General features: G+C 43.5%; 1 protein-coding gene across 2 annotated transcripts in view; it reads left to right on the top strand.

The window, feature by feature from the left end:
* Positions 1 to 629: 629 nt before the first annotated feature.
* Positions 630 to 27,503, top strand: part of AAAS (aladin WD repeat nucleoporin) — a 30,564-nt gene continuing 3,690 nt past the window's right edge. The window contains exons 1-16 of one of the 2 annotated variants that reach the window (XR_009761200.1): positions 630 to 890; positions 2,161 to 2,305; positions 2,848 to 2,975; positions 4,506 to 4,618; positions 5,413 to 5,504; positions 5,809 to 5,855; positions 6,802 to 6,900; positions 7,867 to 8,010; positions 8,760 to 8,880; positions 9,898 to 10,022; positions 10,202 to 10,262; positions 10,987 to 11,077; positions 12,576 to 12,669; positions 13,888 to 13,955; positions 22,909 to 22,982; positions 23,994 to 24,075. Coding sequence is in view for 1 of the 2 variants with exons in the window: in XM_061615035.1 (XP_061471019.1) it covers positions 2,183 to 2,305; positions 2,848 to 2,975; positions 4,506 to 4,618; positions 5,413 to 5,504; positions 5,809 to 5,855; positions 6,802 to 6,900; positions 7,867 to 8,010; positions 8,760 to 8,880; positions 9,898 to 10,022; positions 10,202 to 10,262; positions 10,987 to 11,077; positions 12,576 to 12,669; positions 13,888 to 13,955; positions 23,994 to 24,075 (1,388 nt within the window). In the remaining variant the exon portion in view is untranslated. The remainder of the gene's footprint in view (positions 891 to 2,160; positions 2,306 to 2,847; positions 2,976 to 4,505; positions 4,619 to 5,412; positions 5,505 to 5,808; positions 5,856 to 6,801; positions 6,901 to 7,866; positions 8,011 to 8,759; positions 8,881 to 9,897; positions 10,023 to 10,201; positions 10,263 to 10,986; positions 11,078 to 12,575; positions 12,670 to 13,887; positions 13,956 to 22,908; positions 22,983 to 23,993; positions 24,076 to 27,503) is intronic. The other variant, XM_061615035.1, reaches the window with a different exon arrangement.

Here is a 27,503-nt window from a genome sequence, read left to right as displayed (position 1 = left end):
GCTCCCACAAGATGCAGTAATGGCCACCAGCCTGGATGGCTTTAAAAGAAGATTAGACAAATTCATGGAGGCCAGGGCTATCAATGGCTACTAGCCATGATGGCTGTGCTCTGCCACCCTAGTCAGAAGCAGCATGCTTCTGAAAACAAGTTGCCGGAAGCCTCAGGAGGGGAGAGTGTTCTTGCACTCAGGTCCTGCTTGTGGGCTTCCCCCAGGCACCTGGTTGGCCACTGTGAGAACAGGATGCTGGACTAGATGGGCCACTGGCTTGATCCAGCAGGGTTTTCTTATGTTCTTATGCATAAACATGTTTAGAGGATTGATTGCACCGGTGCAGAAAGAGCTTTGTCCGTTAGTCCTGGCACAAACATCAAATCAACAGCGTAGTTCTCATACAAATGCCTATTTAATGGAACTTACTCACACGTCAGTGTGTGTATACATGCGTATGCACAGCACATCGGCTCTGCAGTAAGCCAATCCAGTAGGCCAGAAATGCTTATAGAATCGGGCTGTAACACATCCCCAGCTCTGCGATGAGAGCTCTAGATTGCAGTGAGGTCTCGGCTCCTTTAAGAAGCGATCGCACACCAGAATGGGGAGAATTGCTGTTACTCACGAGAACCGCTAGGTGGCGAGGCAACAGTCTTCAGCGCACAGCGGCCTCGCGAATCAGGATTCAGGCTGCGCGCGCCGCGGCAGGTCGAGGCGTTCGCTTGTTAGTCTATTATGGTCCCACGCGTTTTCCGTTGTTGTTGTCTGAACGGTGCCCGGGAAAAGCCAAAGTTGGTTAAAACGGGCTACGAGGACGCCACACCCTTCACGCACATGCGACGCTGGTTTCTCCACACTAAAGCTTGAGCTGCTGTTTGGTACCGTTCGTGACCCGGGTGAGTGTGGATTACCATGGTGAGCCGCAGTGGATGTAGATGGGCTAGGCAGGCTTTCTCTTCTTTCTCCCCCCCTCCCCCTTTATCTATTTGTTTAAACTGGGATTAAATGAACAAATTGCCCTAAATTGTCAACGTGGTCTCAGCTTCCAGTAGGTTGTCATTCAAGCTCCTGAGTGCTGAAATTCCTTCTTCTCCATACCTGTTAAAGGTGTAAGAGACCTGTCCTCTCCTTCATCTGGCCACGAGACCTCTGCCTAAGCATGTTTGCTCTTAGGAGTAAGTCCCACTGGTTGTAGGCTTTTTCTTTTTTAACGGGTGGGATAAAATCCTACTCCAGGTGAAAGATTCATTGTAGAATATATAATAATAATAATAATAATAATAATGGAGGACAAAACATTCTTGAAATGGTTATGATACTTCCAGACTGCCTGGAGAGCTGAAATTTGATATACATAAACACCAAGTCACACTGATTACTAGAATAAATATGCAAACGGTACATTTGTTTGCATTCTCCATGCATGGCATGGAGAAAGTAGACAGAAAAAAGCTTTTCTCCCTCTTTCAAATTGCTGGAAGTCTTGGACGTTCAATGAAGCTGAATGTTGGAAGATTCAGGACAGATAAAAGAACATACTTCTTCACATAGTGCATAGTGAAACTATGGGATTCACTCTCGCAAGAGGCAATGATGGCCAACAACTTGGATGGCTTTAAAAGGGGATTAAACAATTTCGTGGAAGATAAGGTTATCAATGGCTACTAGCCATGATGGCTGTGCTCTGCCACCATAGTCAGAGGCAGTATGCTTCTGAAAACTAGTTGCCGGAAGCTGCAGGAGGGAGAGTGCTCTTGCATTCGGGTCCTGCTTGCGGGCTTCCTATAGGCATCTGGTTGGTCACTATGTGAACAGGATGCCGAACTAGATGGGCCAGTTGCCTGATCCAGCAGGTTCTTCTTACGTCCTTACAATCAAAACCTGGGGCATGAAACTTGCATCAGAGGCCAACATTCCAATGCAGAGCAAGTCAAAGGTGCACATGGTATGGAATGTTAGGGTGTAGGTGTTCTGTTGTCCCTTGAATCAAAACTTAGTGGAAGCTCTCTTACTATTGTACATGTCTAGATAAAAGGTGATTGAAATAGTGATCCCTATGATTGTCATTAATTGCTTCCAGCAGTAGCAATGGAGCTTTGCATGGAGCTTTTATAGTGCTGCTCTGTTGAATACAATTGTCCTCCTTTCTCTTCCCTCACCCTGCAGCTCCTTTCTAGCAGCTAGGAGGATGTGTTCCCTAGCACTCTTTCCACCCCCGCCACCTCCGGGAGACATCACCCTTTATGAATTTAATAATGTTCTGGTTTCCAGCCGCAGCTATGAGAAGCTTCCGCTTTCTTTCCAAGCACAGGTAAGAAACAGTTTTTAGAAACAGGAAAAAGCTAGCTATGGTTTTTTCCCCCTCTGCTGGTAGGCAGCCTTGAAAGAGTGGGCACTCCAGGTTGTGCTTGAGTTGGTTTGGCTGTCTCCATCAAAAGGCTTCCCATTATTACTAACTGAGCATATTCTTTGTCACATAAGTGTGGAGACAGAAAAGGACCAGGCAACCAGAGGAAAGTATTAAAAAGAAGACAGACATATTTAGTAAACCAAGATATTTGTGCTGAGCTATGTGTACGTTCTCTATAAAAAAAGGAGTAAACATTCAAGCTTTTTGGATTTCACTGTGTGTTGCCTGCATGCTTTCCACCGCATTGTTGCAGATTTTTCCCTCTTAAAGGGCAAGATTTTACAGATTCTGAATTCTGTATCCATACATTTCAGTTTCTGCATTTGTGGACTGCAGTGCAGACAAAATCTTTGCTTTGGTTGATTCTCTGTCTCCCAGTTGTGTTAAAGCAAATTTGATCAAGGCGTTTTCACTTGCTGTGTATTGTCTGGGTGGCTGTACAGCTAGAGGATCTGCCTGTCCTGGCCATCCCCAAGGAAACTCTGAAAGCTCACAGCCGACTGGAGCACAGCACCAAGCCTGCCTTCATTCATCATCGCGAGTCACTGTGGAAGAGGTGCATCAATGCCTGGTGAGCATGAGCCAGATTAGATATGACTGTGGCAAATCTGGGTGTTAAAACATACATCTGCCCCAGTGGTATAGAAAATGGGACTGGGGGAAGGGAGAACCCCCTTCTTAATAACAATTGGAGCACATAGGAGAGGAGTGCATTGCCCGTTGCTTACGTTCCCATAGCCCATTTCCAGCTCTTCTCACTTATTCAAGAACCTTTCTGGCATTGGAGCGTAGTTTAGTAGAAAAGCACTCGTGGAGAATGAGTGGAGGAAGTGGTGGAGGAAGGTTCTGTGTTCCTCACATGCAGGCTCCTTTTGCTGTTAAAAATAGATTTGCACAGACCTTTCTGTGCACTTGGAGTAGTCCTCTATTTTAAATGCACAGATCTGCCAACCTCATATCTTGTTCAGCGCTATATGTTCTAGTCCATCTTGTATGGAAAGAGATTGGTTGGCAAATGTTGCCAGTTTTATTTAGAATGTTTTAGTGTTAATAGCTTTGTATCCAGTTGAAACATTTGTTTAACAGCATATAAATGTGATGTGGCACACAACACTATTACACTTTGCTCCTTCCTTTAGTCTAGTTGGAAAGGGGAAAATAATCTTATAACTATGAAGTTTCAGCCAGCCTTACACATAAGTGTTTAGAGAGTGGTCACCCACACTGCGACAAGTCTGTACTGGCAGAGGAAATGCAGCACTAGGTCATAGGGGTTGACAGTGTCCCCCTACCCCATTTCTAGCATTAATAGCTCCATAGTTGGAGGCAGCATGCTTCTGAATACCAGTTGCTGAAAATCACAGGATGGGAGAGTGCTATTGTAATCGGGCCCTGCTTGTGGGCTTCCCAAAGGCATTTGGTTGGCCACGGAGAGGGAGAGAGGTGTGGACTATAATCCTCCTACGTTTCCCAAATGGTGAAACAGCACAGCACTATTGCAGCTGTGCTCATTGCACTCACTATCGTCTGGTCTGAAAGGTGATCAGGGAATGCAGTCACCAGAGCACTGCAATGTGTTTCTCCAGCCCGGGAAATATAGCACAACATGAGGGTGGTGGTGGTGGTGGGTGTCAGGCAGATACAATTTTTCATTGCTGTTTGTGCAGGTGTCAGTGGGGAAATTGCCAAGCTAAGTTAAGTAACATTTGGATAAATAATTTTGCCTCTGAAATTTTGATGCCCCCTTCCCCACGAGCTGAGTGTTTGGGTGGCAAAGAGGAACCAGGTATAAAACCCATGAGACTTAGGTAATGGAAACCTGCAGGATGCTGAGCACCTTCCCCACATCAGCTGGACCCTACTCAGCCACACGTTGGTTTCTGAGCCTTTTGCTCACATGTGCTCAGCCTCCCCTGCACTAAGAGAGCTGTTTAAAGAGAAAAAAACCCCAGAGGATATCCAGAATCCAAATTCTAGGTTCTTGACTTGTGTGGCAGAAATAAATTATCTTTGCCCATTACTAGCTTGCATGAAGAAAATAAAATTTGCACAGCCCTTCCTTTTGATGTACAGGAGATTTCACAAAGTGCTCTGCCCGTAGGCGTGACATTGGAGTTGCCGGAGTGCTTGAAGAGCTTGCAAATGCAGAGAAGGAAGATGGCTTGGACCAGGGGACAGATGAGCAGCCTTGGACAGATTCTGCAAAGGAGCTAGGTAGCTTTTGAAATAGCCATACACCTTGAGGCTTTGTTTCTTCCTGATATTGTTGGACTCCAACTCTCATCGTCCCTGACCATTGGCCATGCTAGCTGGGGCAGACGGGACTTGGGAATTCAACAACGACTGGAGGACCACAGGTTTCCCACTCCATTTTTAAACCTCTCACTGTAAAGTGGTCTCCTCCCTGTGTTATAGGGCCTTTTTCTTCCTGTTTGCTCTTGCTTGCTTCTCCCCCCCCCCACCCCAGGAACAGGATTAAAAACCATTGTTTACTGAACCCTACTTCTTTGACAAATAGTTCACATTTCTTCCACTGCCTGCCCTCACAGAGGCAGTTCTGAAGCTGAATATAAGTACCTTTCCTTTTTTCCACTTACCCACACTGCTGGCACAGCAAGATAACTTCTGCTCCTTATGGAGGCCAGGACCCCAGTAGGAATGAACCATTGAGGGTGGCCTCAGATGTTATGGAAGACATGGGGCTGCTGCCAAAAAATGGCATACTTGTCGTGAGTTCGTCATTTTCATCCCGATAACGTGTAGAAACACCCTGAGTTGTAGTGACATCCTATGTTGCAGCAACATCGCTTGGAGCTAGCAAGGATCTCATTCACTTACTTTCATTGTGAAGAGGGATGCAAAGGTGATGGACGTGGTATATGGTATTTGCACATAAATTCAAAAACACAGCAACATCTTAGTCTGTTGCAGAAGTTGTTTTTGAAAGCCTGTCACTTTTCATCAGTTGGTGGCACGCTCACTCTGGGATTTCTTTTGTTGCCTTGCAGCTCTCCGATGGATGAAAGCAGGATCCCGCTATACGTTAGCATTCTGCTGTTGGATTTCCTCTCTCCATGGCTCCTTCTTTCCCCACTTGTCGGTGAGGCTTGGGCAAAGTAGGCTGAGTGGGACAGCTGAACAAGGGCGGTTGGTGGCAGGAGAATGTTAACAGTCCAAACTGTGAGTGGGCTGGGGGACCAGCCATGACAACTGAGCGCTAGTTACCCCCCTTTTTTTAATGAAGGAATGCTCCCCCCCCCCACTTACAAGTTGACCACTCAACAGTTTCTCAGGGCTGCGTTCAGCACATGGCCTACTTCAGATCCAGTTTTAAAACTGGGTCACATTATGAGCGGCTGCTGTCAAAGCATTAATTCTTTTTCTCTGTCTCCTTTCTTCTGAAGCTGCAAAGTGAAGACATGATAGCACAATTCTCCCAGGCTGTGGATTGGTATGTGTGCGTGGGGGTGGGCTTTTTGGCATGTATGTCACGTTGTGTTCAGTTGCCTATCATTGTAGGATTCTAGGCAGGGGTCAACATATTTTGTCTGGTCTTAACCGACTATCCGAGGGGCAGTCGGGGTAGTCACTGGTCTCATGCTACATCTTAAATGCTGCATCTCAAATGCAGCACGGAGAAAATCTGCTCTTGTTTCCAGTTCTAAGCTTGGAGCTGGAGCAGAAAGCCGCTCCCGTCTTCCCAAACAGCTCAGAGGTTTTCTCTGGCTCTGCACACGAGGTGCATTTGGAACATTCCTCGGACGCAGAGGCAACCTTCCTCCTTTAGCTTGGAACTACAGAGGACAGGTGAGGTGCCTCTGCTTGGTCTGCCTCCGCTTCCCAATGGGGGCTGTAATCTTGTGAGTGCCCAGGGGGTGCAGAGGGAAGTTTATGCATCTCTGAGGTGAAGGAGGGAGATGGGGGTACATCAGTTTTCCTGTTCCTATAGCTCCTGGCATGATTGAACCCTGGAGCTAGGCACTAACATTGTGCACTACAGGCATGAATGGCTTATTCTGGAGTGATCCCTGCACCCATGCAAGTGAATGCTGGTTGTTTTGCTACACAGGTGCAAAATCACACTTTGACATTGGCTAACTTGGAGAACTATCACCCATTGGTTCTGTATTTGTTATTTTGTATTTGTAGTCACTGGCACAAATGAAAATACTCACTTTGTCCTCATTTGGTGAGGAACCTCCTTTTTAAAAACCAATATTTAGCTATCCCAATTGTGCATACAAGGTGGGCATTCAGGAGCAGCCAATTTGCATTTCTTGAATGTGCACTCTTTTCCCCACCCCAGTGTGTCTTACTCTTTTTAGCTCCTGTTTTGACATTTTATACAGTGAAGCATGCCTGACGCTCCCTTATCCTCTCCTGTCTTGACCACCCAGGGCAGGCTGCTCCCTCCGAGCCTTTGCCTGGCATCCCCACACCAGCAAATTTGCAGTGGCCCTGCTGGATGACTCCATCCGCGTTTACAATACAAACAGGTAAGGGCATGGTTTCCCTGTCCAGATCGGAGCAGAAGTGTCTTTGTTAGAATCAGCTGGGCCCACCTATCTGTTCATAGGCAACTTTGAACAGAGTATGAAACTCACATTCCAGAAGCTTTCGCTCTCTAGCAGTGTACAGCAGCTGCATAACCTAGTACAGTGGTTTGCAAATTTTTGTCATAGAAAATAAGTGAGTTGAGACTAAAAAAAAGGATAACTGAATAGTAGACCTCAATCCTGGCATGGGACCAAGCAGGTCATGGGTGTTGGGGAGAGACAATTATGGTTAAACTTCCCAGAGAAAGATGTTCGGGTGGGATTATTTCAGTCTTGCACAGCCTGTTTTTTTTTACTAGAGTCCTCATGGCTCATTGATGCATTCTGAAATTTCCAGTGCAAGAGTGCATGCACCATATCTCCTAACCGTTAAGCATAATTTACCTATGTCAAGTGATCCTGAGTAAGCAACTATTATTTAAAACGGCAGAGGTGCCTTGCTGGGTCAAAGCAAGGTCAAACCAGTCCAGCACTCCTTGCAAGAATTCTAGTGGCCTGCAGGTGCTAAGTTAATTCCCCAGGAACAGACCATAGTCAGCCAGAAGAGTTCTGGACAATCTTCTGCGCGCACACTGTTTGTGTAGAACTCTGCACAAGTAAAAGCAATTGTTGCAATGTTCTTAGCTGCCATGGCCGCCCTGATCGAAATAGGAGATGAGCGGAGGTCAGGTCTGTGCTGTGAATCAGCGAGGTGCTGTGGCAAGAATATTGGGGCTGGATGTGAGAAATCAAGCTTCAGAATTTTTGACTATGAAGACCACAAGGTGGCTTTGGGTAAATTAGAATCCTGGCACACAAACTGCCGGTTCTTGATCTGATATTGTTTGCCCATGACTGTAACCTCACCCAAGAGGTTTCTGGCATGATTTCTTCTGCAGCTACCTCTTTCCTGCTTCTCCTCTCCAGTGCCACAGTCCCAATCCTGAAGCATCGCTTACAGAGGAACGTGGCATCAATGGCATGGAAGCCACTGTGCGCATCTATTCTTGCAGTAGCGTGCCACGGCTGTGTGCTGGTTTGGCATCTGGATCCCACTTCACTTTCCACCAGGTAACCAGCCAATTGTTACAGGCCTGTCTGCTATTTGATTGGCTCAGTTGCTGGTTATTGTCACAACCCGAGGTTGAAGGCAACACTTGGTGCAGGGATGGGGGAACCTGCAGCCTTCCAGATGTTGCTAGACTCCACTCCCATCTTCCATGATCATTGATTGTGTTGTTGGATTGGGAGTCCAACAACATCTGGAGGGCTGCATGTGCCCCATCTCAGACTTCGCAGGCTTCAGATGCTTGAGATTGTGAGGGATTCCTTTCTCACTCCAGGTTCCTTTTTTAAAAAGGTATCGTTTCATTCTCGTCTGCTACCAAATTCTTTTTTCTTCCCCCTCCTCAACCTTTATCCACTGATTTTTCCACATTTTCACAGAATTGTGGGTACTCAGTAACACCCCCAAAATCTGATTCGAATAAATTGTGCAAGCAAATCAGTACACTTCTGTTCATGTGGTGTAACATTTGATTCCAGCTACCCTTGAGGAAGGGACACTTTGCTGAAGCCACTTAAAACCCTTAGATGTTCTGCTTGGCCTTCTCTGGCTCTTCTCACTAGGCGTTCTGCACGTTGCTGATTTCTGTAGCCATGCATGTGATGAAAGTCAGCATTCTCTACATTATGCACTGGACAGCAGCTGCAGTCTCAGGGGGATAGAATGTGCATAGCCCTACCTTTCATTGTTTGTGTGTTTACATTCTTTCTGTCCCTGGAGGAACAATATTGTCTCTTTCTTCTGTCCCCTGGAGGCCTTCATCAGGCTGTGCCCAGGTGCTCAGCCACCCTGGTCACAGCCCTGTTACCAGTCTGGCGTGGGCACCCAGTGGAGGGCTGCTCCTCTCAGCTTCACCTGTTGATACTGCCATGCTTGTGAGTAGCATTCTTCATTTATTTATTAAATGTGTTACTTGCCTGCTGCCACAGCCTCTAGCCGATGAACAATAAAGTGTTAAAAACAATCCAGTATAACAACACAACCATTATTCAGTAGAAAGAGACCACTTGCCCCTCCTCCCCTGCTTCCCTCAATACTAGAGAGGGAATCACCGTTGGTTTACAGGAGAAAAGTAATATAATAAGGAATATTAAAACAGTTGAAAAGGCCTGGGAGAAGAGAGAGGTCTTTGCCTGGTGCTGAAATGACATTAATGTAAATGCCAGGTGGGCCTTCTGGGAGAGAGCATTCATCAGTTAGGACCACCACCAAGGAGGCCTTCTCCCTTGTTGCCACCCTTTGCACCTCAGAAAGCCCTTGGAGTGGGCCCTAAAGATCTCTGTGTAGGCACATACGGGAAGAGGTGTTCCATTGGATATTGGGGGTTCTAAGCCATATAGGGATTTATCAGCTAACACCAGTACCTTGAAAAGGGCCTGGAAATGAATTGGAAGCCAGTGCAAGCAGGCAACGAGTAGCATAATATGATCCAAACAGCGAGTCCCTGTTAATCATCTAGCTACCATATTCTGTACGATGGGCAGTTTCTGCCTTTATGCTGTGGGAGGGTGGAGGGACGGCACAAAAGCTGTGGCAGTCACAGCATGTAAGGAGATGGCTCTGCAATGACCTCTAGTGCCCATAGCTCCCCATCACAGGAAGATAATTAGAAATTAATGGGCACAGGCTGTGAAAACAGAAAGGGGTCTTGCTGGCAGGTTGCTGAATGGCAAAGGGTGTGAGATCTCTTTCCTTGAAAACATTCTCAGAGTGCACTATGTCAAAGCTCATTCTCCATCAGACTGAATATTCTATTAGACTATTGTACTGTTCTAAAGGTAATGGATGTGTGGCTCCTCTCTGATTCTTAGCTGCGAGCTGGAGAAAATGCTGTAAAGACACAGTGATTTCCTTCCAAAACAGATTCCTCTCTTTGGCCTTGTTCACTTTAGGTATGGGATGTATCTACAGAAAACTGTATCCAGTTGCAGTGGTTTGGAGGAGGTGGGGTCACATACCTGGCGTGGTCACCTGATGGCAGCAAAGTATTAGCAGCTACACCTTCAGCAGTCTTCAGGTGAGTAGAGAGCACCAGCCTGGGATCAACCCTTTTGGTCTTCTCCAGCTCTGGGCCATGATGCCAGGTTAATGCAGAGAAGCATTCATTGCTTCAGTTCCCCCTTTAACATTTCCTCGGATTGAATTGGACGCAAACCAGTTTTGCTTCTTTCTACTGTTGCATGCTTCTCTTTGCAGGGTATGGGAGGTTCAAATGTGGACTTATGAGAAGTGGCCGACCATCAAAGGTCCTTGTCGGGTATGTTGGGGGAACAGCATGGGGAAATGTTTTTGAAGCAGGCAGGGAGAATGTGTTGACAAAGTCAAAAGCAACTGGAAACCCAGGTCCTCTTGCTATATTTCTATTGACTTCTTTTTCAGGAGTGAGGAACCTGTGGCCCTCCAGATGTTCCTGGACTACATCAGCCCCAGCCAACATGGCCGGTGGTCAGGAGTGATGGGAGCTGTCGTCCAGGAACATCTGAAGGGCCACAGGTTCCCCACCCCTGCTTTAAGTCTACTTGTTGAGACACTGAAAGACCTCCATATTCATAATTCAAAGAGTTGGTTACATCAGTTAATTCTGCTCATCCTTGGAATAATCTGTAAAGTATGCTTCTGTTCACAGTGGAAATATAATTTCAGGCTGAGACAGAATATGGCTTTCCAAAAGCATGCCTAGTGAATCTGTGGCTTTGCTAAGATTTTTTTTTTCTTAAGCATAGGCCTTCCAGGTGCGGCTTCATCTATTTTTGACCACATGGGCTTTCTTCCAAGCTCAACTTGCAGCAACCTGACTCTCCCAAGCCTCACTCTGACCCACCTGAATTTCTATGTGTCATGCCAGTCTTGACAAGGGCCCATTTGCGGAACTTGGCATTTCTTCCTTTGAAAGTCATGCTATGTTCAGCATAGGATTTTGACCCTTGGTTTTGCCTATGTTAACAGTGCATCTGTTTGTTTGTCTTCCCACCCTCACAAAGACTGGCTGCTGGAGTCCGGATGGCAGTCGTTTGCTCTTCACAGTCCAGGGGGAATCGGTGATATATTCTTTGTCTTTCTTGGAATACAGTGGTGGGTATATGACATGTAACTAGAAAAGCTATGTGGATTCTGCAAATGCAGAAAATGAGTTTCAGGCACAGTACATTGAAAGTCTGTATTTTAGCTTTAAAAAAGTGCATACAAAATATATACAATTTTTAAATGCAGACTTTTTGTGCATTGTTCAAAAAAATCTGCACAAAACAGAACAAGCCTATAATTGAATGCCAGCAAGACTGAAACGGGATGCAATTAGACTGTTCAGTCCATCCCTAGGAAAGAGTAGCCCTTCTGACTGCTTCTGTTTGTATATGTGAACTGGGTAGCCTTGTAGATAAAATACATGTGGCTACCCTGTTGTGGTTACTTTTGCCCTCAGCATGCCTTGCCTAAAGACTCTCCACAATCCTGGAGCCATCACCAAGCTCCCAGATTATAAATAGGTGAGGGGACGGAGATCTTGTCTGGCACAGAAGGATGAACTCCATGACCTTTTGCTCCATTGCAGCCTTTACATTCTGTGCTCTCTGGCATTTCTTGTTTGTGTGCCGTCCTTCATCCAAGGATCTTGGGCCAGCATACATGGTGCCTGTTTTGCCCTCGCAACAACCTGTGAGGTGTGGGTGGCTTGGAGAGAGAATGATTCTTGTAGGGCTACTCAGTAAACTTTGCGGCTGATCAGAGGTTGGACGCAGGCATTTATCTTTTCAGAGAGTTGCTTGAAGCTATAATGCTCTCCCTACCTAGTACTTACCACAAATACGCCTCCCTTTAATTTCAGACTTTTTTTTTGTATCCTGACCTACCACACAGAATTGTTTATCATTCTGTGTATACCAGCACTTTATTTAAAAACTTCCTTGTGTCTCCCCTGTCCTCCCACTCCCAGCAACTGGCAGAGAGATCCCAAATGAATAGTAGAGTGCACATGCTTTGCTTGCAGAAGGCCGCAGGTTCAGTTCCTGGCCGTCTCGTGCGTGCAGATAGCAGGTGACGGGGAAAGATATCCTTCACCTAAGACCATGGAATGCTGCTGCCAGTCAGGGTGGGCAATGCTGGATTAGAGGGATAAAGAGTCTAACTTGCTGTAAGGCAGGGATGGAGAATCTTTTTTTCAGCCTGAGGGCCACATTTCCTTATGGGCAACCTTCTAAGGGCGACATGCCAGTGGTGAACAGAGCCAGAGGCAAAAGTGGACAGAGCGATACATGTGAATTTTACCTTTGCACAGTAGGCTAGTTTCTCCACCCGCTTACGAGCCCTTCTCTGTCCTGCATCCAGGCGGTCAAGAGGCATCGGGAGAGTTCAAGGATGCATTCCAGCTAGACAAAAACTCTTGGGGTGTGAAGCAGGGCCAGTGAGGGGTGTGGCCTGGGGAGAGTTCCGAGGGCCAGTTAGAGAGTCTTGGGGGGCGGTATTTGGCCCCTGGGCCTGAGGTTCCCCACCCCTGCTTATAAGGCAACTCCCTATGCATCCTCCTTCCTTCTACTGCTTTGTTTCCCTTGGAATGAATGTTCCATCTTTTCAGGGGAACAGCAAGGGCATGTTGGTGGGTCAAAAACAGCTTCTATCGTGGCAGATCTCTCAGAAACCACCTTTGAGACCCTATATGGAGAAGAGAGGTGAGAAAAAGGACTATGGGCAGAAGTTTGTGTCTGCTGTACTTTGGTTTAAGTACAACGCAAATGCAGAACTGGGTGCTGGATGGGGCAAGATTCCAGCCTTTATGGCTGCAACGGTGGGCTTGAGGACATGGATGGTGACGGGTGGAATCTCAGAAAGGGAGTGGGGTTGGGGTATTCCTGAGCATAAGAGTCATCACACACCATCACCATTATAAGTGGAGAGATTGGTGCTCTGCTGCCTTCGTAACATGTGGTTATTTATCAGAACTTCTTAAAGTCACTACTTTTTACTTAGAAAAGGCTCGTGTGTTTGCTTATTTTATTTATTTATTTATTAAATTTATTAATCACCCATCTGGCTGGTTGTCCAGCCACTCTGGGCGACGCACAACATAAAAACATACAATTTACATTAGAACCTTAAAATTCCAACAATAAAACTAAAATCTAAATCTAATCTTAATTCAATCACTATCAGCAAAACTAGAGGGAGGGTTTTAATTGTCATTTAAATCAGCTGAATACTGATTCAGCTGGTTGTGTGCATGTGCAGGGACAAAATTTATATACTATGGTGTTGAACCCTTACCGAAACCTCGCTACAAAGAGCCCTGCTGTGCTCCCATTCAGCTTGTGATACTTTGCCAGGCATTGCCAAGAGGCTAGAAAGCATAACTGTGTCGCCTTGAGGGCCAGAAACCTGCTTTTTTAAAAAAAAATAACAACCCAAGATTCACAGGATGTTGAATTTTGTACCAACTGCAAGTCCTAAGAATACATACAGTCCATAGTCCTAAGGGTTTTAGCATGTTAATGTTTTGTTTCTGTGGATCAATATTTTAAAGCTTGTCTGAACGTTGTGATATTTTGGCCACGCTGCTATAACTTATTTATTTATTTATTACTTTTATATCCCACCTTTCCTCCAAGGAGCTCAAGGTGGCATTCTCCCCCTCCCCATTTTGTCCTCACAACAGCCTGTGAGATAGGTTTGCTGAAAGACAGCAGCTGGCCCAAGGTCATCCAGTGGTCTCCCAAGGCCAGTCCAACTCTATATGATCACTACCCCACACTGGCTCTCCAGCAAGCGTTATCATCCCACATCCTGATTGGGATCACCACCCTGTTCTTCTGTCATGGCTGAAGCTTGAGTATGAACGTCTCACCTTGAATATTTCTCTTATTGGCCTTTCGTTTTGTATCCCTGTATTCCAGGATTGGAGGGGAAGTGCTGTCGATGGTTTGGGACCCAAGTGGAGAGAGGCTTGCAGTTGTCATCAAAGGTAAAGTCTTCTATTTTTGGAATTTTGACAAGGCTGGGGGGTGCAGAGGGAGGTGGGTTGGCTGTGTGCATTTTGCCCAATATGCCAGTACAGAACTTAGTACAATATGCCTTTCTAGGGCAGCTCAGAAAATAATATTTTGAGAAGCCCGGATTTTTTTCATAAGAGGCTGATTCTTGTTTTACTTTTTGGAGCAATGATAAACACACTCAAGTGCACTATGCACATCTGTTTTGTTAAGTGAAAAGTGTGTCTTATCTTTTTGTTTTCAAATGCATATGAATGGTGACTGATCCTTTTCCCTGTTGCTGCTTGTGTATATATTTTCATAGAGAAGCACCAAATACACATGCATGTACTTTTCACTTGTAAGTTTCTACTCATCCTGGTTTGTTTGTTGCCCTTGCATTTTATATTTATACTCAGTATATGGCTCTCTTCTTCCTACCCCCTTTTTACCCCTCACAATAATCCTGTGAGTGAGGTAAGATAGGCTACAATGACTGCCTAGGGTCATCCAGTGAACTTCATGAGTGAGTGAGGATTTGAATCTGGGTGTCCCTGGCCCTGAAAAAATGGAAAATGGACTGCCTTCAAGTCAATTCCAACTTATGGGCAACCCTATGAATAGGGTTTTCATGGTAAGCGGTATTCAGAGGGGGTTTACCATTGCCTTCCTCTGAGGCTGAGAGGCAGTGACTGGCCCAAGGTCACCCAGTGAGCTTCATGGCTGTGCGGGGATTTGAACCCTGTTCTCCCAGGTCATAGTCCAACACCTTAACCACTACACCACACTGGCTCTCTCCCTGGCCCTAGTCCAACACTATAACTTCTATACCACACTTGCTAGTAATAAATTTGAGTATACATGCCTGGTGATACTTTAGAATGCGCAAAAATTCAAGTTACCATATGGAATAAGGCTTTGTGCAGTGGAGGCTGGGCTACGGGGGCACAGCCCTCCCAAAGAGAATGTCAAGCAATTTTTTTTTAAAAAAAACCCAAAAATCTTGAAGCTACACACACTTTCCAATCCCACATACATTTTATAGTTTTATTTGAACTCAGAGAAGCTCTGCAGACATTTTTGACAATCTACTGTTCTTTGGCCAATCAGTTCACAGCACACAGCCAATCCTAATCCAAAAGTATAGCTATGGCAAAGAGGTCCCTCCCATGTGTCTCTAGGTAGAAAGCCCATGTGACTGACATTTGAATTGTAGGAAGACTGTCTGTTTTGCAGCCTGGTTTGGGAAGACTCTTACTTCTTCTGTTGTTATGAGGACTAACCATCCATCTCAGTATAGGTATAGTTGGGCTGCCTTGAAGGACAGTCTGAGCATACTCAGAGCTGTTTTCTTGAAGGCCGTACCTCAAAACACATTCTTTGTAGCTAGCCAGAAGGATATAGTTGCTCGTTGGAGCATACTGGTTTTTCTTAGTTAAATATTTGTTAAGGCTGGTGGACTGAGTGTGTAAAATATCTTTCCATGATATCTGTTTTTAATCACGCGCATTTATTTTGTGAATGGGGGAGAAGGATTCAGAGGTGAAAAGGTGGGTGGATTCTGTGTATATTGCAGCTTTCAACACTTGTGTGTTAGAACTGTAGTGTCTCTAGGTTTGAAAGAAGTATGAGGGTTTTGCATTCCTGTTTTTCTTTAGGTTTGAAAATGCTCTGTGTGGGGGGGGTGGGGGAGGCTACTGTGAGAACAGGATGTTGGACAAGATGGGCCTTTGGCCTGATCCAGCAGGCTGTTTTACTGTGGTGATTATAAGATGCAGTCCTTATGCAAAGGATACCTGTTGTGGAACACAAACAGATTCCTCATTGGTGAAGATGGCGCACCCTATGCATGCTCATGCCATTTATTTCTGAGCTGTATAGTTTTTAATCATGTCTCCTCTGCTCAAGTCTGTGAGAGGAGACTATGTCTGTGAGGAGGAGTTGGTAGTGCTAATACATCCTTTAGGCTGCATCACACTTTGATTGGGCAGAATACTGCCTGCACATTTTCCTTCTCAGTAAGTCAGTTGGCCAGAGCCTCCTTGTCTTTATACCTTTAAAAAAACAAGCACACCAGATTGTCTGGAGACTTAAAAATCCTCTCTGGCATTGTTTGGTGCATTGCTTTGATATCCTTTCAATCAAAGGGGTAGCCGTGGTTTGAAATGAGACAATACTCAAGAAGCATTTTAGAGGTTAGCAAATTTATTATTCCATAAACTTTTATGGATTACCAAGAATGATGCATATGATGTAGTGGACTTTAGCTTCCCAAAGCTTATACTATAATAAATTTGTTTGTCTTTAAGGTGTTAGTGCTGTTCTTTTTGTTGTTCTGCTAAAATTGCGCTATGATCTACTTTACACTGTGGTTGTTAGGATAAAAAGACTATAAAATACTTTGGCAAACGTAAAATTGCAAAAAGTAGAATAGTTTAGAGGAGAACTCGGTGTGCAGAGCCTTTATGTAGTATGAGATCATAGATTGCACCCTGCCTGCACTTCCCATCCAGGCAAGCTTATCCTAGCAGACAGCCACACATTGGATTTGCTAAGGACCTACATGTCAAGTCAAATGCTCAGATATCTTGGTTGTGTTCCAGACTTTTTTTCTTTGAATTCCCTTCCGAGTGAGGTGCGATCAGCTCCCTCCTTGCCGTCTTTCCGGCGACAAGTAAAGACTGTTTTATTTCAACGGGCTTTGGGGATAGAGAACGACCAGGATTAAGTGTCATAGGTTTGATGACTACATTATATGATTTTATTATTTTAAATTGTCTGCTGTTTTTAACCTATATTTTATGGTTTTAATTTTTCTCATAGTTTAATTCTTTTTAATTGTATACTTCTGTATGTTTTAATGGTGTTGTTTTTAGTTGTAAGCCGCTCTGAGTCCTATTGGAAAAAGGGCGGGGTAGAAATAAAGTCTATTATTATTATTGTTGTTGTTGTTGTTGTTGTTGATTTTTAGGGTAAGCTTTTTTCATGATTCCGAACCTGGGTCCCTTCTTCCAATTCAAGATTGGCAGCAGGCAGACTGGAGAGAAACATTTATTTTGTTTGTTCCTTATTTATCAGTATTTATTTGTCTATTTATTTAAGGCATTTATATACTGCTTTTCAGGTGGACCTCCCTCACAAAGCGGTTAACATTTATTTATAAAAAGATTTATATTCTGCTATTCATTATATATCAAAGTGGTTTACAACATATATAAACACAGAATAAAACCATATAAAATTTTAAATCAGAAATCAATTAATAAACTATTGCAGAAAGATACTGTCTTAATTGGCTGGATAAACCTGGTGACAAAAAAGTTTTCAGCAGGCATTTAAAAATCAGAACAGAAGGTGCCTGCTTAATGTCTATTGGCAGAGTATTGTACAGGACTGGGCCAATGACATGCAAGTAGACTTACTGGGTAGTCTTTCTAGGACATTGTCACAAATTGTCACCTGTACAGCGTCCCCAAATTTCAGCCAGTTACCACTTGGTGTTCCTTCTAAAAACAAAAATAAACAAAAACCCCTTGGGGCATAAAGTGTTCCAGAAATGTTGAAATTTTGTCATTGGGCATAATACTATCTCAGGCAGTGTTAGTGAATTGGGGTAGTAAAATGCCCCATGGTTTTTTAATAGAAAAATGGTCAGGGACAGGTCAACAAAGAGCACTGGAGTAACAATTTTCTTCCTGCCTTTGCAAGAGCAAACAAGCTTGCAGTCACATGACAAAGGAGAAAGCAAACTAGCAATCACATCTCCAAAGTCCTATTGTTGCAGAAGGACACACCGTTGGCTCTTGGTGGGGAAAAATGTCTTCTAGAAGCACTTGTCTTCTGCCACCACAGACACAAATGTTATCTGGGGACAAAATATCACTACACCGTACATTGTACGTCACATTGGGGTAGAAATACACCTGAAAAAATGTTTGATCGCCCCCTCAACATTGGCTGAATGAGTTCTCAGCAGACTCTGTAAGATAACCATGGGGCTATTCCTGAAGTTGGGACAGAAGCTGTAGCTAATGCAAAATGGAGCAGCTCCACCGCTCACTGGGGTGGAATATCACCATCATACTACACCACTGCTGAAAGAATTGCACTGATTGCCAATTAGCTCCCAGGCTAGATCAAGGTGGTTATATTGGGGTCCAATATACAAATTCAAAGCCCTATATAACTTAGGACCAGGTCACCTAAAAGACCAGCTCACCCCTTATATTCCATCAGTCACTGCATTCTGCAGGTGACAGTCTCCTGCAGATACCGTCTGTTTTATGGAATGTGCGAAGCGAGCAGGGGCACAGTCCCTAGTTAAAAAAGAAAAAAGGTATAAGAGAAGGAGTGAGTGGAAGAATGCTGTGATGGACTGTGAGTGACAAGACAGGCAGGTGGAGGGAGTCAGTTGAGAATGACAGTTGGAGAAGAAACAGGGGCGTCACTACCGGGGTGCAGAGGGTGTGGCCCGCACCCGGGTGTCACCATGAGGGGGGTGACACCCAGAGCCGCCCTGCCCCGCACCGTTGCCCGGCAAGGCTGCTCCAACTCCTCCTTGGAGGCGGGCGGCCGGGTGGGTGAGACCGGGAACAGCGTCGGCGTTCCCAGGCCTTCTCCGGCTGGGTGCCCCTCCGGTGCGCACCCTCCCAGGGGCATGGATGGGGTGGTGGCCTTGAGTGCGCATGCGTGCGCGTGCACAACCCCAGCCACCTCATCCATGCCCGTGAGAGGGCGCGCACCGGAGGTCCGCACCCCCCCGCACTCCCGCTAGTGACGCCACTGAGAAGAAACAGAATGAAAGATGCAGAAGAAGAATGGAGGCATGGGGAAAGAGTTAGGAAGGAGAGCGCTCCCAAGGAGGACAGTGAGGTTAGGATATAAGAATGCTTAATTAAATATTTCGTATTAAGTGACTACTTGTTCTGGTTCTTACTTCCTATAAATAAATAAACAAACATATCATTCCTATTTTAACTATCAGTGTTCTGGTTTGAGTGCATTACAAGGTTAGCATATTTGAGTCCACTTATCTTGTGTGGCTACAAGAATTTAGAAGGAGAATCCCACAGCAAGCTATAACTCAATACATGGTGGGAGCAGATATCCAGAGGAGAATTAAGGGAAGTCTGGACTGACCTAGCAACCTCTGGGGCTTTGTAGGGGACCTTGGGAATGTCACCCTTGGATATAAACAGAAGAAGAAATCCTACTTACATTTTTAATATTATGTGACTCCTCTTTTGAATCTCTCCAGAACAAAACCAACGTCTACCTATCTAGTCTCTTAATTTATATATGTACCATATATGAATATATGTAAAACTCCTATCTATCTAAAACAAAAATCAAGTAGAATTCTTGTCTTAACAATCTAACAAAATAACTAAAACTGTCTATCTGAAAGACACACACCAATATAAATAACTCCTACCAATCTCTCTCCTAACTCCCTGACTGGACACCTCTACCTGGCTGCCTTTTAAGCCATCAGCAAGTGATGTCACAAAGGAGGGAATGTCACTGTTACCTTGACAGCCTACCTTCCTTGACACTGGGCACTCCCATCATATTCGTACCTCAATTTCTGTCATAAATCAGATCATTCTTCATTAAGCAATATGTCTAAGGGGAGACAACCCCAACCCACTTTTTAAATACTTTAGAAAACTCATACCTCCAAAATTCAGAGATGGTCATAGCTCATTATTGGAGCATCTGCTTTGCACACAGAAGGTCCCAGATTCAATCCCCAGCATTTCCAGGTAGGGCTAGGAAAGACTTCTGCCTGAAATCCTGGAGAGCCACTGCCAAGTCAGTGTAGACAATACTGAGTTAGATGGTCTAACTCTGTATTAGACAGCTTCCTATTGTCTGTGTCAGGTTACCAACCTTTTTGGATCAGAAGGCACATTTCAGATTTTGAGAGAACGTTGGGGGGCACCAGTTAAAAAATGGCTGCCATGATGGGGGAGGTGTGGCATAACACGAAATTAGAGAGTAGTTATGATGAAGCTTTCCCTATAATTGTATTACCATACTAGAAAAGGTCTGTTAAATTTCTGACTTTCTTATAGCTGTTAAAGGCAAAAGAACCCTGTTTTTCCCCAATGCCAGTCCTAAACCAGATCCTAGGCTGCCATCTTGTACCTACTTACCCAGAAGAAAGCCCCATTAAATACATAGTCTGAGTAAATACATATATCATTGTTCTATCAGTTAACTATATAGTGACTTAATGAGTCCATGGTCTTTAGATCTTGCAAAGCAGATAACATGCTTAAGGCTCTTTGCAAAGTATTCCTATTTCTTTACTTATTTATCAGTATTATCTTTATATTCATTCCACCTTTCCTGCAAAGGAGGTTAAGATGGCATTCATGAGTCTCCATTTCCCCATGTTATCTTCACAGCAACTCTGTGAGGTAAGTTAGGCTGATAGACTGTGACTTGCCAAAGACCACACAATGACTTTCATGGCTGATTTTAACCCTGATCTCCCAGGTCCCAGTCCACTTAATATCCCTCTTCCATATTCCACGTTCTGGAAAAAAGATGACAATGTTAATAAGGTAGTGGAGGGGAATAATCTTTTCCCATACGTCTGGAAATTTAATGGGTCCCTTGTTAACAGTCCTATATGGCACCTCGAAGATTAACCAATTCAGGCTGCAATCTAATACATACTTATCAGGGAGCAATCCCCATGGAATTCAGCAGCGCTCACTTCTGAATAATGTTTCTTTGACATGAACCCGTACTAGAAATAATGACCCCTTCTGAACCAAGATAAGACACAAGTGCTAAGTATTAATGAAACTGCAATGTTTAAGTGTCCACTGTTTCTTTACAAAGGAGGAGGATAGGGAGGGAGCCAGAACAGGTGGGGGCACTCCCAGCAGAGAAGCAACTGTCACAGCAGGGATCCCTTCTGAACCAAAGTAAGACAATTTCCCATTTAGGTAGGTGCTAACTGTTTATAAAATTGTAATGTTCAACTGTCCACAGTAGCTTTGTAAGGGAGGAGGATGGGGAGCAAACCAGAACAACGTGGCCACACCCCAGTGACCACCATTGGCCATGCTCCTGTGATCTTCTAGAACCCCACAAGGTCTAGCCGGCAGCAGCGGCCACTAGCTTTGTGATGTGTCCATGTCCAGCATGCTGAAATGCGCAAAATGACTAAATGTAGGGCAAGCTGTTTTATTTTGCCTTCTGACTGTAAAATCCATTTTTTCTTAATGGAGAACTTGGATTTATTTTGATTCAGAACAGCAATGGGCTATTTAACGAAATTGCTGTGCTAGTGGAAGACAGTGGAAGGATTCCCTCTGAGGCTCCCCTCACTCCACATGCCCTGCACCTTCTCCAGATCTGCTCTGGAGGGTCGGGAAAACCCCCAGAACAGCACACAGGAAAGAGAATGCCCTGATGGAACGATCTCTAGCGCTATTTTGATTACAGGCCAGTATTTGTAAATGCAGCTGTATATAGATGTGGCCGTGGTAGGAAAAAAAGCATTGTAGTGAGAATTTTCCTTACCATGCAGCCACTTAAGGGCTAGTCTTGCTGTATTTATTTGCATCAACTCTGTGTTGAAAAGATTTCTGTTCACCAGGGCTTTCAGCTGCTGCTGTAGTACTTTAAGGATTTTTTGACTGCTTGATTGTTGTTGTATTCCATAGTTTTAATTGTATTTTTGATTATGTTGTTGTTCACTGCCTTGAGATGCCTGCATGAAAGGCAGTATATACTGTACATATTTTAATAAGTGACTAAACTTCTTGAGCATGCACTTATATGTGCATATCCAAAGTACAATTGAGGAATGCATGCATATGTATTTTTGGGTGCCTGTCCTTTAAAATACATGCAGGCAGCAATCAGAAAGGTCTAGGCCACTGCTCATGTCCATTTGAAAAACAACACACACTCTTCACTTGAGAAAATTCATGTTCATATTATACGTTGCATTAGGGATATTTGTGACCTGACCTGACCTCCGGCCCGATGTGTGGAATGGAGCATAATTATCCTTCAGATTTTGCACTTCTTCAAAGTTTGTGGTACATTTCTCAGCTTAAAGATATATATACTAATTTTTTAAACGTGTGTTGTAGGATAAAATATGTTTAGGAACGCATACTTTGCAAAAAAAATGTGATTAAATAGCATTTGAATAAGTTTTTTGTAGATATTCAGAGAAAAATGTGAAATGAAAGGCAGTGTATTTGAAGAAAGCAATGGGACAGAACAGCCTTACGAATTTACAAATGCAAAAATGATGCAGACTGGAATTAAGCTGATCTGTCAACCCTTACTCTGCTCTGAAAAATGCAATGAGTCGTAGCCCTTTGTTTTACCCTGTCCTGTTGAAGACCTGGCAAGTGCATTGTGCGTATGCTTAAGAACATGAAATGGCTTGCACTTGGCGGTGCTTAAAATAACTCATCTCTAATCTGCATTTTAAATCATTTGTGTGATCTTCTCTAAGGCTTGGGTTTCAGAGAGAGAGGGAGAGACCTAGGCTGCATCTTTGTTTAAAATTTCTAAAATGATATTCCAAATTCCAAATCAGGCAGGTTTTCTCTGAATCTTTTAAGAGTATAGGAGTGATAATAACTGATGGCCCATGTCTGTGTTGTGCAGGGAAGCCCTATATTGGATGCTGAAAGAATTCACATTGACTTTACTCACAGAGTAACTCTTTCTGACTATACTTATTATGGTTTCACATTCACTCACTTGCTGTACTTGTTCTCCATGTAGTCAAAACTTAGAGACATTAACAGTGTAATCCTGTGGCTGCTTACTTGGAAGTAAGTCCCATGTGTCCACTGAGACTTGCTCCCAAGTCAGTGCATATGATTTTGCTGTAAAAGGCCATCTCGTTCATATTGATAGCATATGGTAGGACTCTCCATCCAACTTGATTCCTTTCCCCAGCTCAGGCCAAGTCATACTATAATCAAAGAGCAGATCTACTTGCATCCTGGCTTGTCCTATATCAGAAACTCCTGGTAAGCAACATTCTAAAATTGAAAACCCATATGTATGCATCATCTCCATAACTTTAAATATTGCTCACATTTTTAGTCACAAAAGCCATCAATCTACATCTTTAATCCTGAATTAATATAACTTTTTCCATTTCCCTCCAGTGTGCAGACAGAGTAGTATTGTTCCCCACCAGTTTGCAAGCACACCGGTGCCTTCTTCCTGGCTCCATTACTGATGAAAAATACTTTTTCTATCTAGTTGATGTGTCCATTGGGAAGAAACAACTGGGCTTTTCCTTCTAAAACTGATGGGGACCCTCAGGTCCGGGGGCCAGATGTATCCCTCTATACCTCCCTATCTGGCCTTTGGAATTCTTCCCAGGCCACACTGTCTTCTCAGCCACACACTCCCTTCCTAGGCAGCACCCCTCACCAGCTGTACTTCATACCCTCCGTGAGTGTGTCTTGCCTGGTGGGAATGGGTCCTCGAATGCTAATAATACGTTTTGGTTACCTGGCTAGGAGGACAGAATGGGGCATGCAAGCATGTGTGGAAACTAGCATATTGTGTGACGGTACAAATTTACATTTATTGCTCGGCACACTTTTGCCCCTCTGGTCCCTGTTGCTGTTGGCATGTGGCCCCTGGAAGGTTGCCCATGTTGGAATGCGGCCCTTGGTCTGAAAAATATTCCGTCCCTCTTCTGAAAGATAAATATAAAATGATGTCTGATGTGGTTCCAGCTCTGATGCTAAATATGTTTGAGCCAGGCCACTGTACGGATGTATGCTAGAAACCTCATCAGAGGCAGAAAGCTATCCGGGATGCTGAAGGCCCTGCCCACTTAGTATCCTGCCCTCAGCAGGCTCTAGAGATCTCACCAGGCTTTGACAACACATTTTAAAGTCTATCCTCATGGCATTAAAGACTGCAGACATACAGCAGCAGGCTCTGCCGGATGTCTGCCCACAGAAGAATGTTATGTGCATTTTATGTCCATTCTCTTATCCTTTTTGTTTTTCTTCTGGCAGGAAACTGTGATGCTCCCAACTGCAAGATCACCATCGCAGTGTTTCGTACGCGCAACAGCCCCGTGTTTGAGCTCTTGCCATGGTTTGTATTGACATGCTTTGGCTGATTGGTTGCTGTTAAACTGGAAATGGAATCTGTGTGTCTCACATCCTTCTCGCCCTTGTGCTATAGGCATCAACATGTTGGGAACATGCCTTATACCCTGGTCAGAGTATTTGCCCTCTAGTGCCATATTGTCTGGCAGAGGCAGGCCTTTTGCACCTGTTACCTGATACCTTTTTTTTAAACTGGGGATGTCAAGGATACAGAGTAGATGCTCTCCCACTGAGCTTTAATCGTTCCACAATGTGAAAGTAGACAAAGTTTTATATTTGGATAAAGGAGCTACCCAGCCATGAAATAAACAGTAAACAGTAATTTCCTCAGGGCTGCGTCACACATGAGCGATATACCTCATAGAAGCAGTATGAATTGTTGAGTGTAAAAGAGTTCACCTTTGTTTTCCTGCATGTACAAATCATGGGAAGCTCCAGTTGGTGGCAGGCATGTAATAGCGGTGTGCAATGGTTGTGTTGTGCTCATCGCATGAGAGGGTGAACATGTGGGAGGTGAAGCAGTTTTTGTTTGCTTGCTTGCTTTTTACACAGAACGACTCAAGGTTCTTGTGAAGATAAATGTGATAAGAATTGCAAAGCACTTCCTATTTGAAAAGTTCTGTAGACACAGTTGTGGTCTACTCTGCATTTAAAAAGAAATGATCAGAACTCTGAACTGAAATGTTGTGATTAAACTATACAAATTAAGCATGCTTGGAAGACATTTGCTATTTTGCATAATCTTGGGAGAACTGAAATGCTGATCATCAGTGATCTGGTCCAGTGCCCTCACCCTACACGCTGATCTTGAGATTTCACCAGGCACTGCCAATAGGCTATTAAGCGTATCTGCAGCCATAATTCTTAGAAGCATGCTTCATTTTTAATATGACAACTGAGATTTTCAGGCTTTTAAAATTTCTCTAGTATAATGACAACAATAAACAGTATCTTGGTACAGCTGTCAAAAACTAAAAAACTTGAAAAATCGGGAAATATCCAGTAAAAGTCTAATGTCCCCCCCCTTTTTTTTTTTTAGTTTGTACTTGTAGAAGAGTGGGCCCATCAAGCCTCAGTTGGCAGAGCATTCCATAGGATTAGTGCTGCTACAGGAAAAGTTCTACCTTTGGTAGCTGCTCACTAGGACTCAACAGGGATCATAGTAGAGCTTCTGATAAACAGAACGTGCAAAAGAAGGATATATGGAAGAAGGTGGTCCTTAAAGTCCCAAGCTGTTTAGGGCTTTAAAGGTTAACACCATCACCTTGAATTGCACGCAGGAACCAGTGCAAGTTACATGAGACAGTCATGATGTGATCAAAAGCTAAACGGTTTGGCTGCCATGCGTTGCAGCACGATGAAAATGTCGACCCAGTGTGCGGCAGCTGTGAAAAAGGCAAATTCCGTGCTAGGGATAATTAGGAAAGGTATTAAAAATAAAACAGCCGATATCAGAATGCCGTTGTATAAATCTTTTTTTTTTCCAATTAATTTTTATTCAAATTTTCAAAACCAAAACAATACAAAAAGAAAAAACACAAATCAATAACTAACACAACAAGAAAAAAATATATAAAAATATTGACTTCCGATTTGTCATAGTTCAGCTATAAATCTATAATATATAACAAGCCTGTCTCTTAATAGATTATAAAATCACCTTCCTCCAGCGGTTATCTTAATTGGTTTCAAATCTCATTAACATCATATCATTTTATTATTCCACAAAAAGTCAAAGAGAAGTTTCCAATCCTTGAGATATATGTCCATCAATTTTTTTTTCTAGATAAACATGTCAATTAATCCAACTCATCAAGTCTACTAAGTCCAGTAATTTCAAATCGCTCTTCTTCCATTATCCGTATTGGTTCCATCTTCCATCTTTACGCACCCAATAATCTTGCTGTCATAGTCATATAATAAGAGTCTGATAGGAATTTCCTTTATCACAGATATTTTCTTGCCATCAATTCCGAACGTATCACTGAAGTATTGTTGCAAAGCCGCATCTCTGTTCCTCTTTTTTACATGATACACTAGCACATCTCTTGAAGATTTTTCCATTGACACAAAACAGGGATTAAATCTATTAACTTTCTCCATTTCAAGTTCCATCAAATCCTTCTAGTCCAGGAATTTTTTTGAACCGATAATATCTTTATCTCCAATCTCTTCAATTCCTTCAGGAACAGCGCTGAGTTCCAAACCGTAATATTTATCTCCAGGATCCATCACAGCCAGGAAATCCAAATCTTTTTCCATGTCCATATTTAATCCAATCTCCATAGTTTGAACCTTGCCTTTAATTTCTCTTTCATCCTTTTTTGGTTTTCCAGATCTATCTTTATTCTCCTTTCTCATAGAATCCTGAATTTCTTTCAGCTCCTGTCTCATTTCGTCAAATTCAATTCTCAACGCTTGACTATTATTTCTCAGTTCTTGTTTTATTGACTTAATCCCATTCATTATTTTCTGAAACATGTCTAAAGATAAAGCCCCTTCTTGTACATCCATGATCTTCTTAATTGTCATTCTTAAAGCCAAAGGAACAAAACTCCTTCAATTTTCAATGTCCCAAGCAAAGAGCAGTTTATTTCTTTATCCAGTTACAAAGGAGTTAATCTTTCAAACCAACTGACGTCACACTCTAGACAGCCTTTATCTCTTATATGCCCAGAAGTGCAAAAACAGCTTTAGTTCACAGCGTCCAAATAACTAGTAGCAGAAGGAATGAGCAGATTCGTCAAAAAAAAGTAGATCAGAGAAAATAGTCCCATACATATATTACACAAAAGTCTTATAAATCAAAAAGATTTTTCCTTTCTCTTCCAATCAGAAACCCCTCATCCGTTGTAATCTTTATAATGCTATTTTCCATGTCAGCTTTTTGCAATAAAAAAAAAGATAGGCTATTTTTATTTTCTTCCCCCTTAGTTCCGTGAGTAAAAGAGAAGGAAATTTTTGGCTCACCCAGGTTTTCTTAATTGCTGTTCCTTTGACAAATCTCTTTAGCTGTATAGATAAGAAAGTAATAAAGCGTAGACAGGAGAATGCTTGCCTGTTAGTCCGTCTTTCTTTAAAGAAAAAAAAACGGGTCACTTATTCAGCTGAGCTTAGCTAGAAATCCTCGCTCCGTCCGAGCTGCTGGAAGACCTTCTTTCACAGACAATTCTGATGAATTCCAGACTCCAACAATCACAACAAAGCTGTGTGGGAAATCTCACGTTTCTTCCTTATCCGGAAGAAATTATCCCCAGTCAAAAAAAAAGACCCTTCTGACTGGATTTAAAACTGAAAAAGTTTCATCCAAGATGGGAGCCCGTCTCAGAGCTGCACAGGCGGAGGGATCCTCCTGGGAAGTCTAATGCCGTTGTATAAATCTATGGTGCGGCCACATTTGGAATACTGTGTACA

This window comes from Rhineura floridana, chromosome 3 (genome assembly GCF_030035675.1).
Source record: "Rhineura floridana isolate rRhiFlo1 chromosome 3, rRhiFlo1.hap2, whole genome shotgun sequence".
NCBI lineage: Eukaryota > Metazoa > Chordata > Lepidosauria > Squamata > Rhineuridae > Rhineura > Rhineura floridana.
This window is presented reverse-complemented; position numbering and strand designations above follow the sequence as displayed.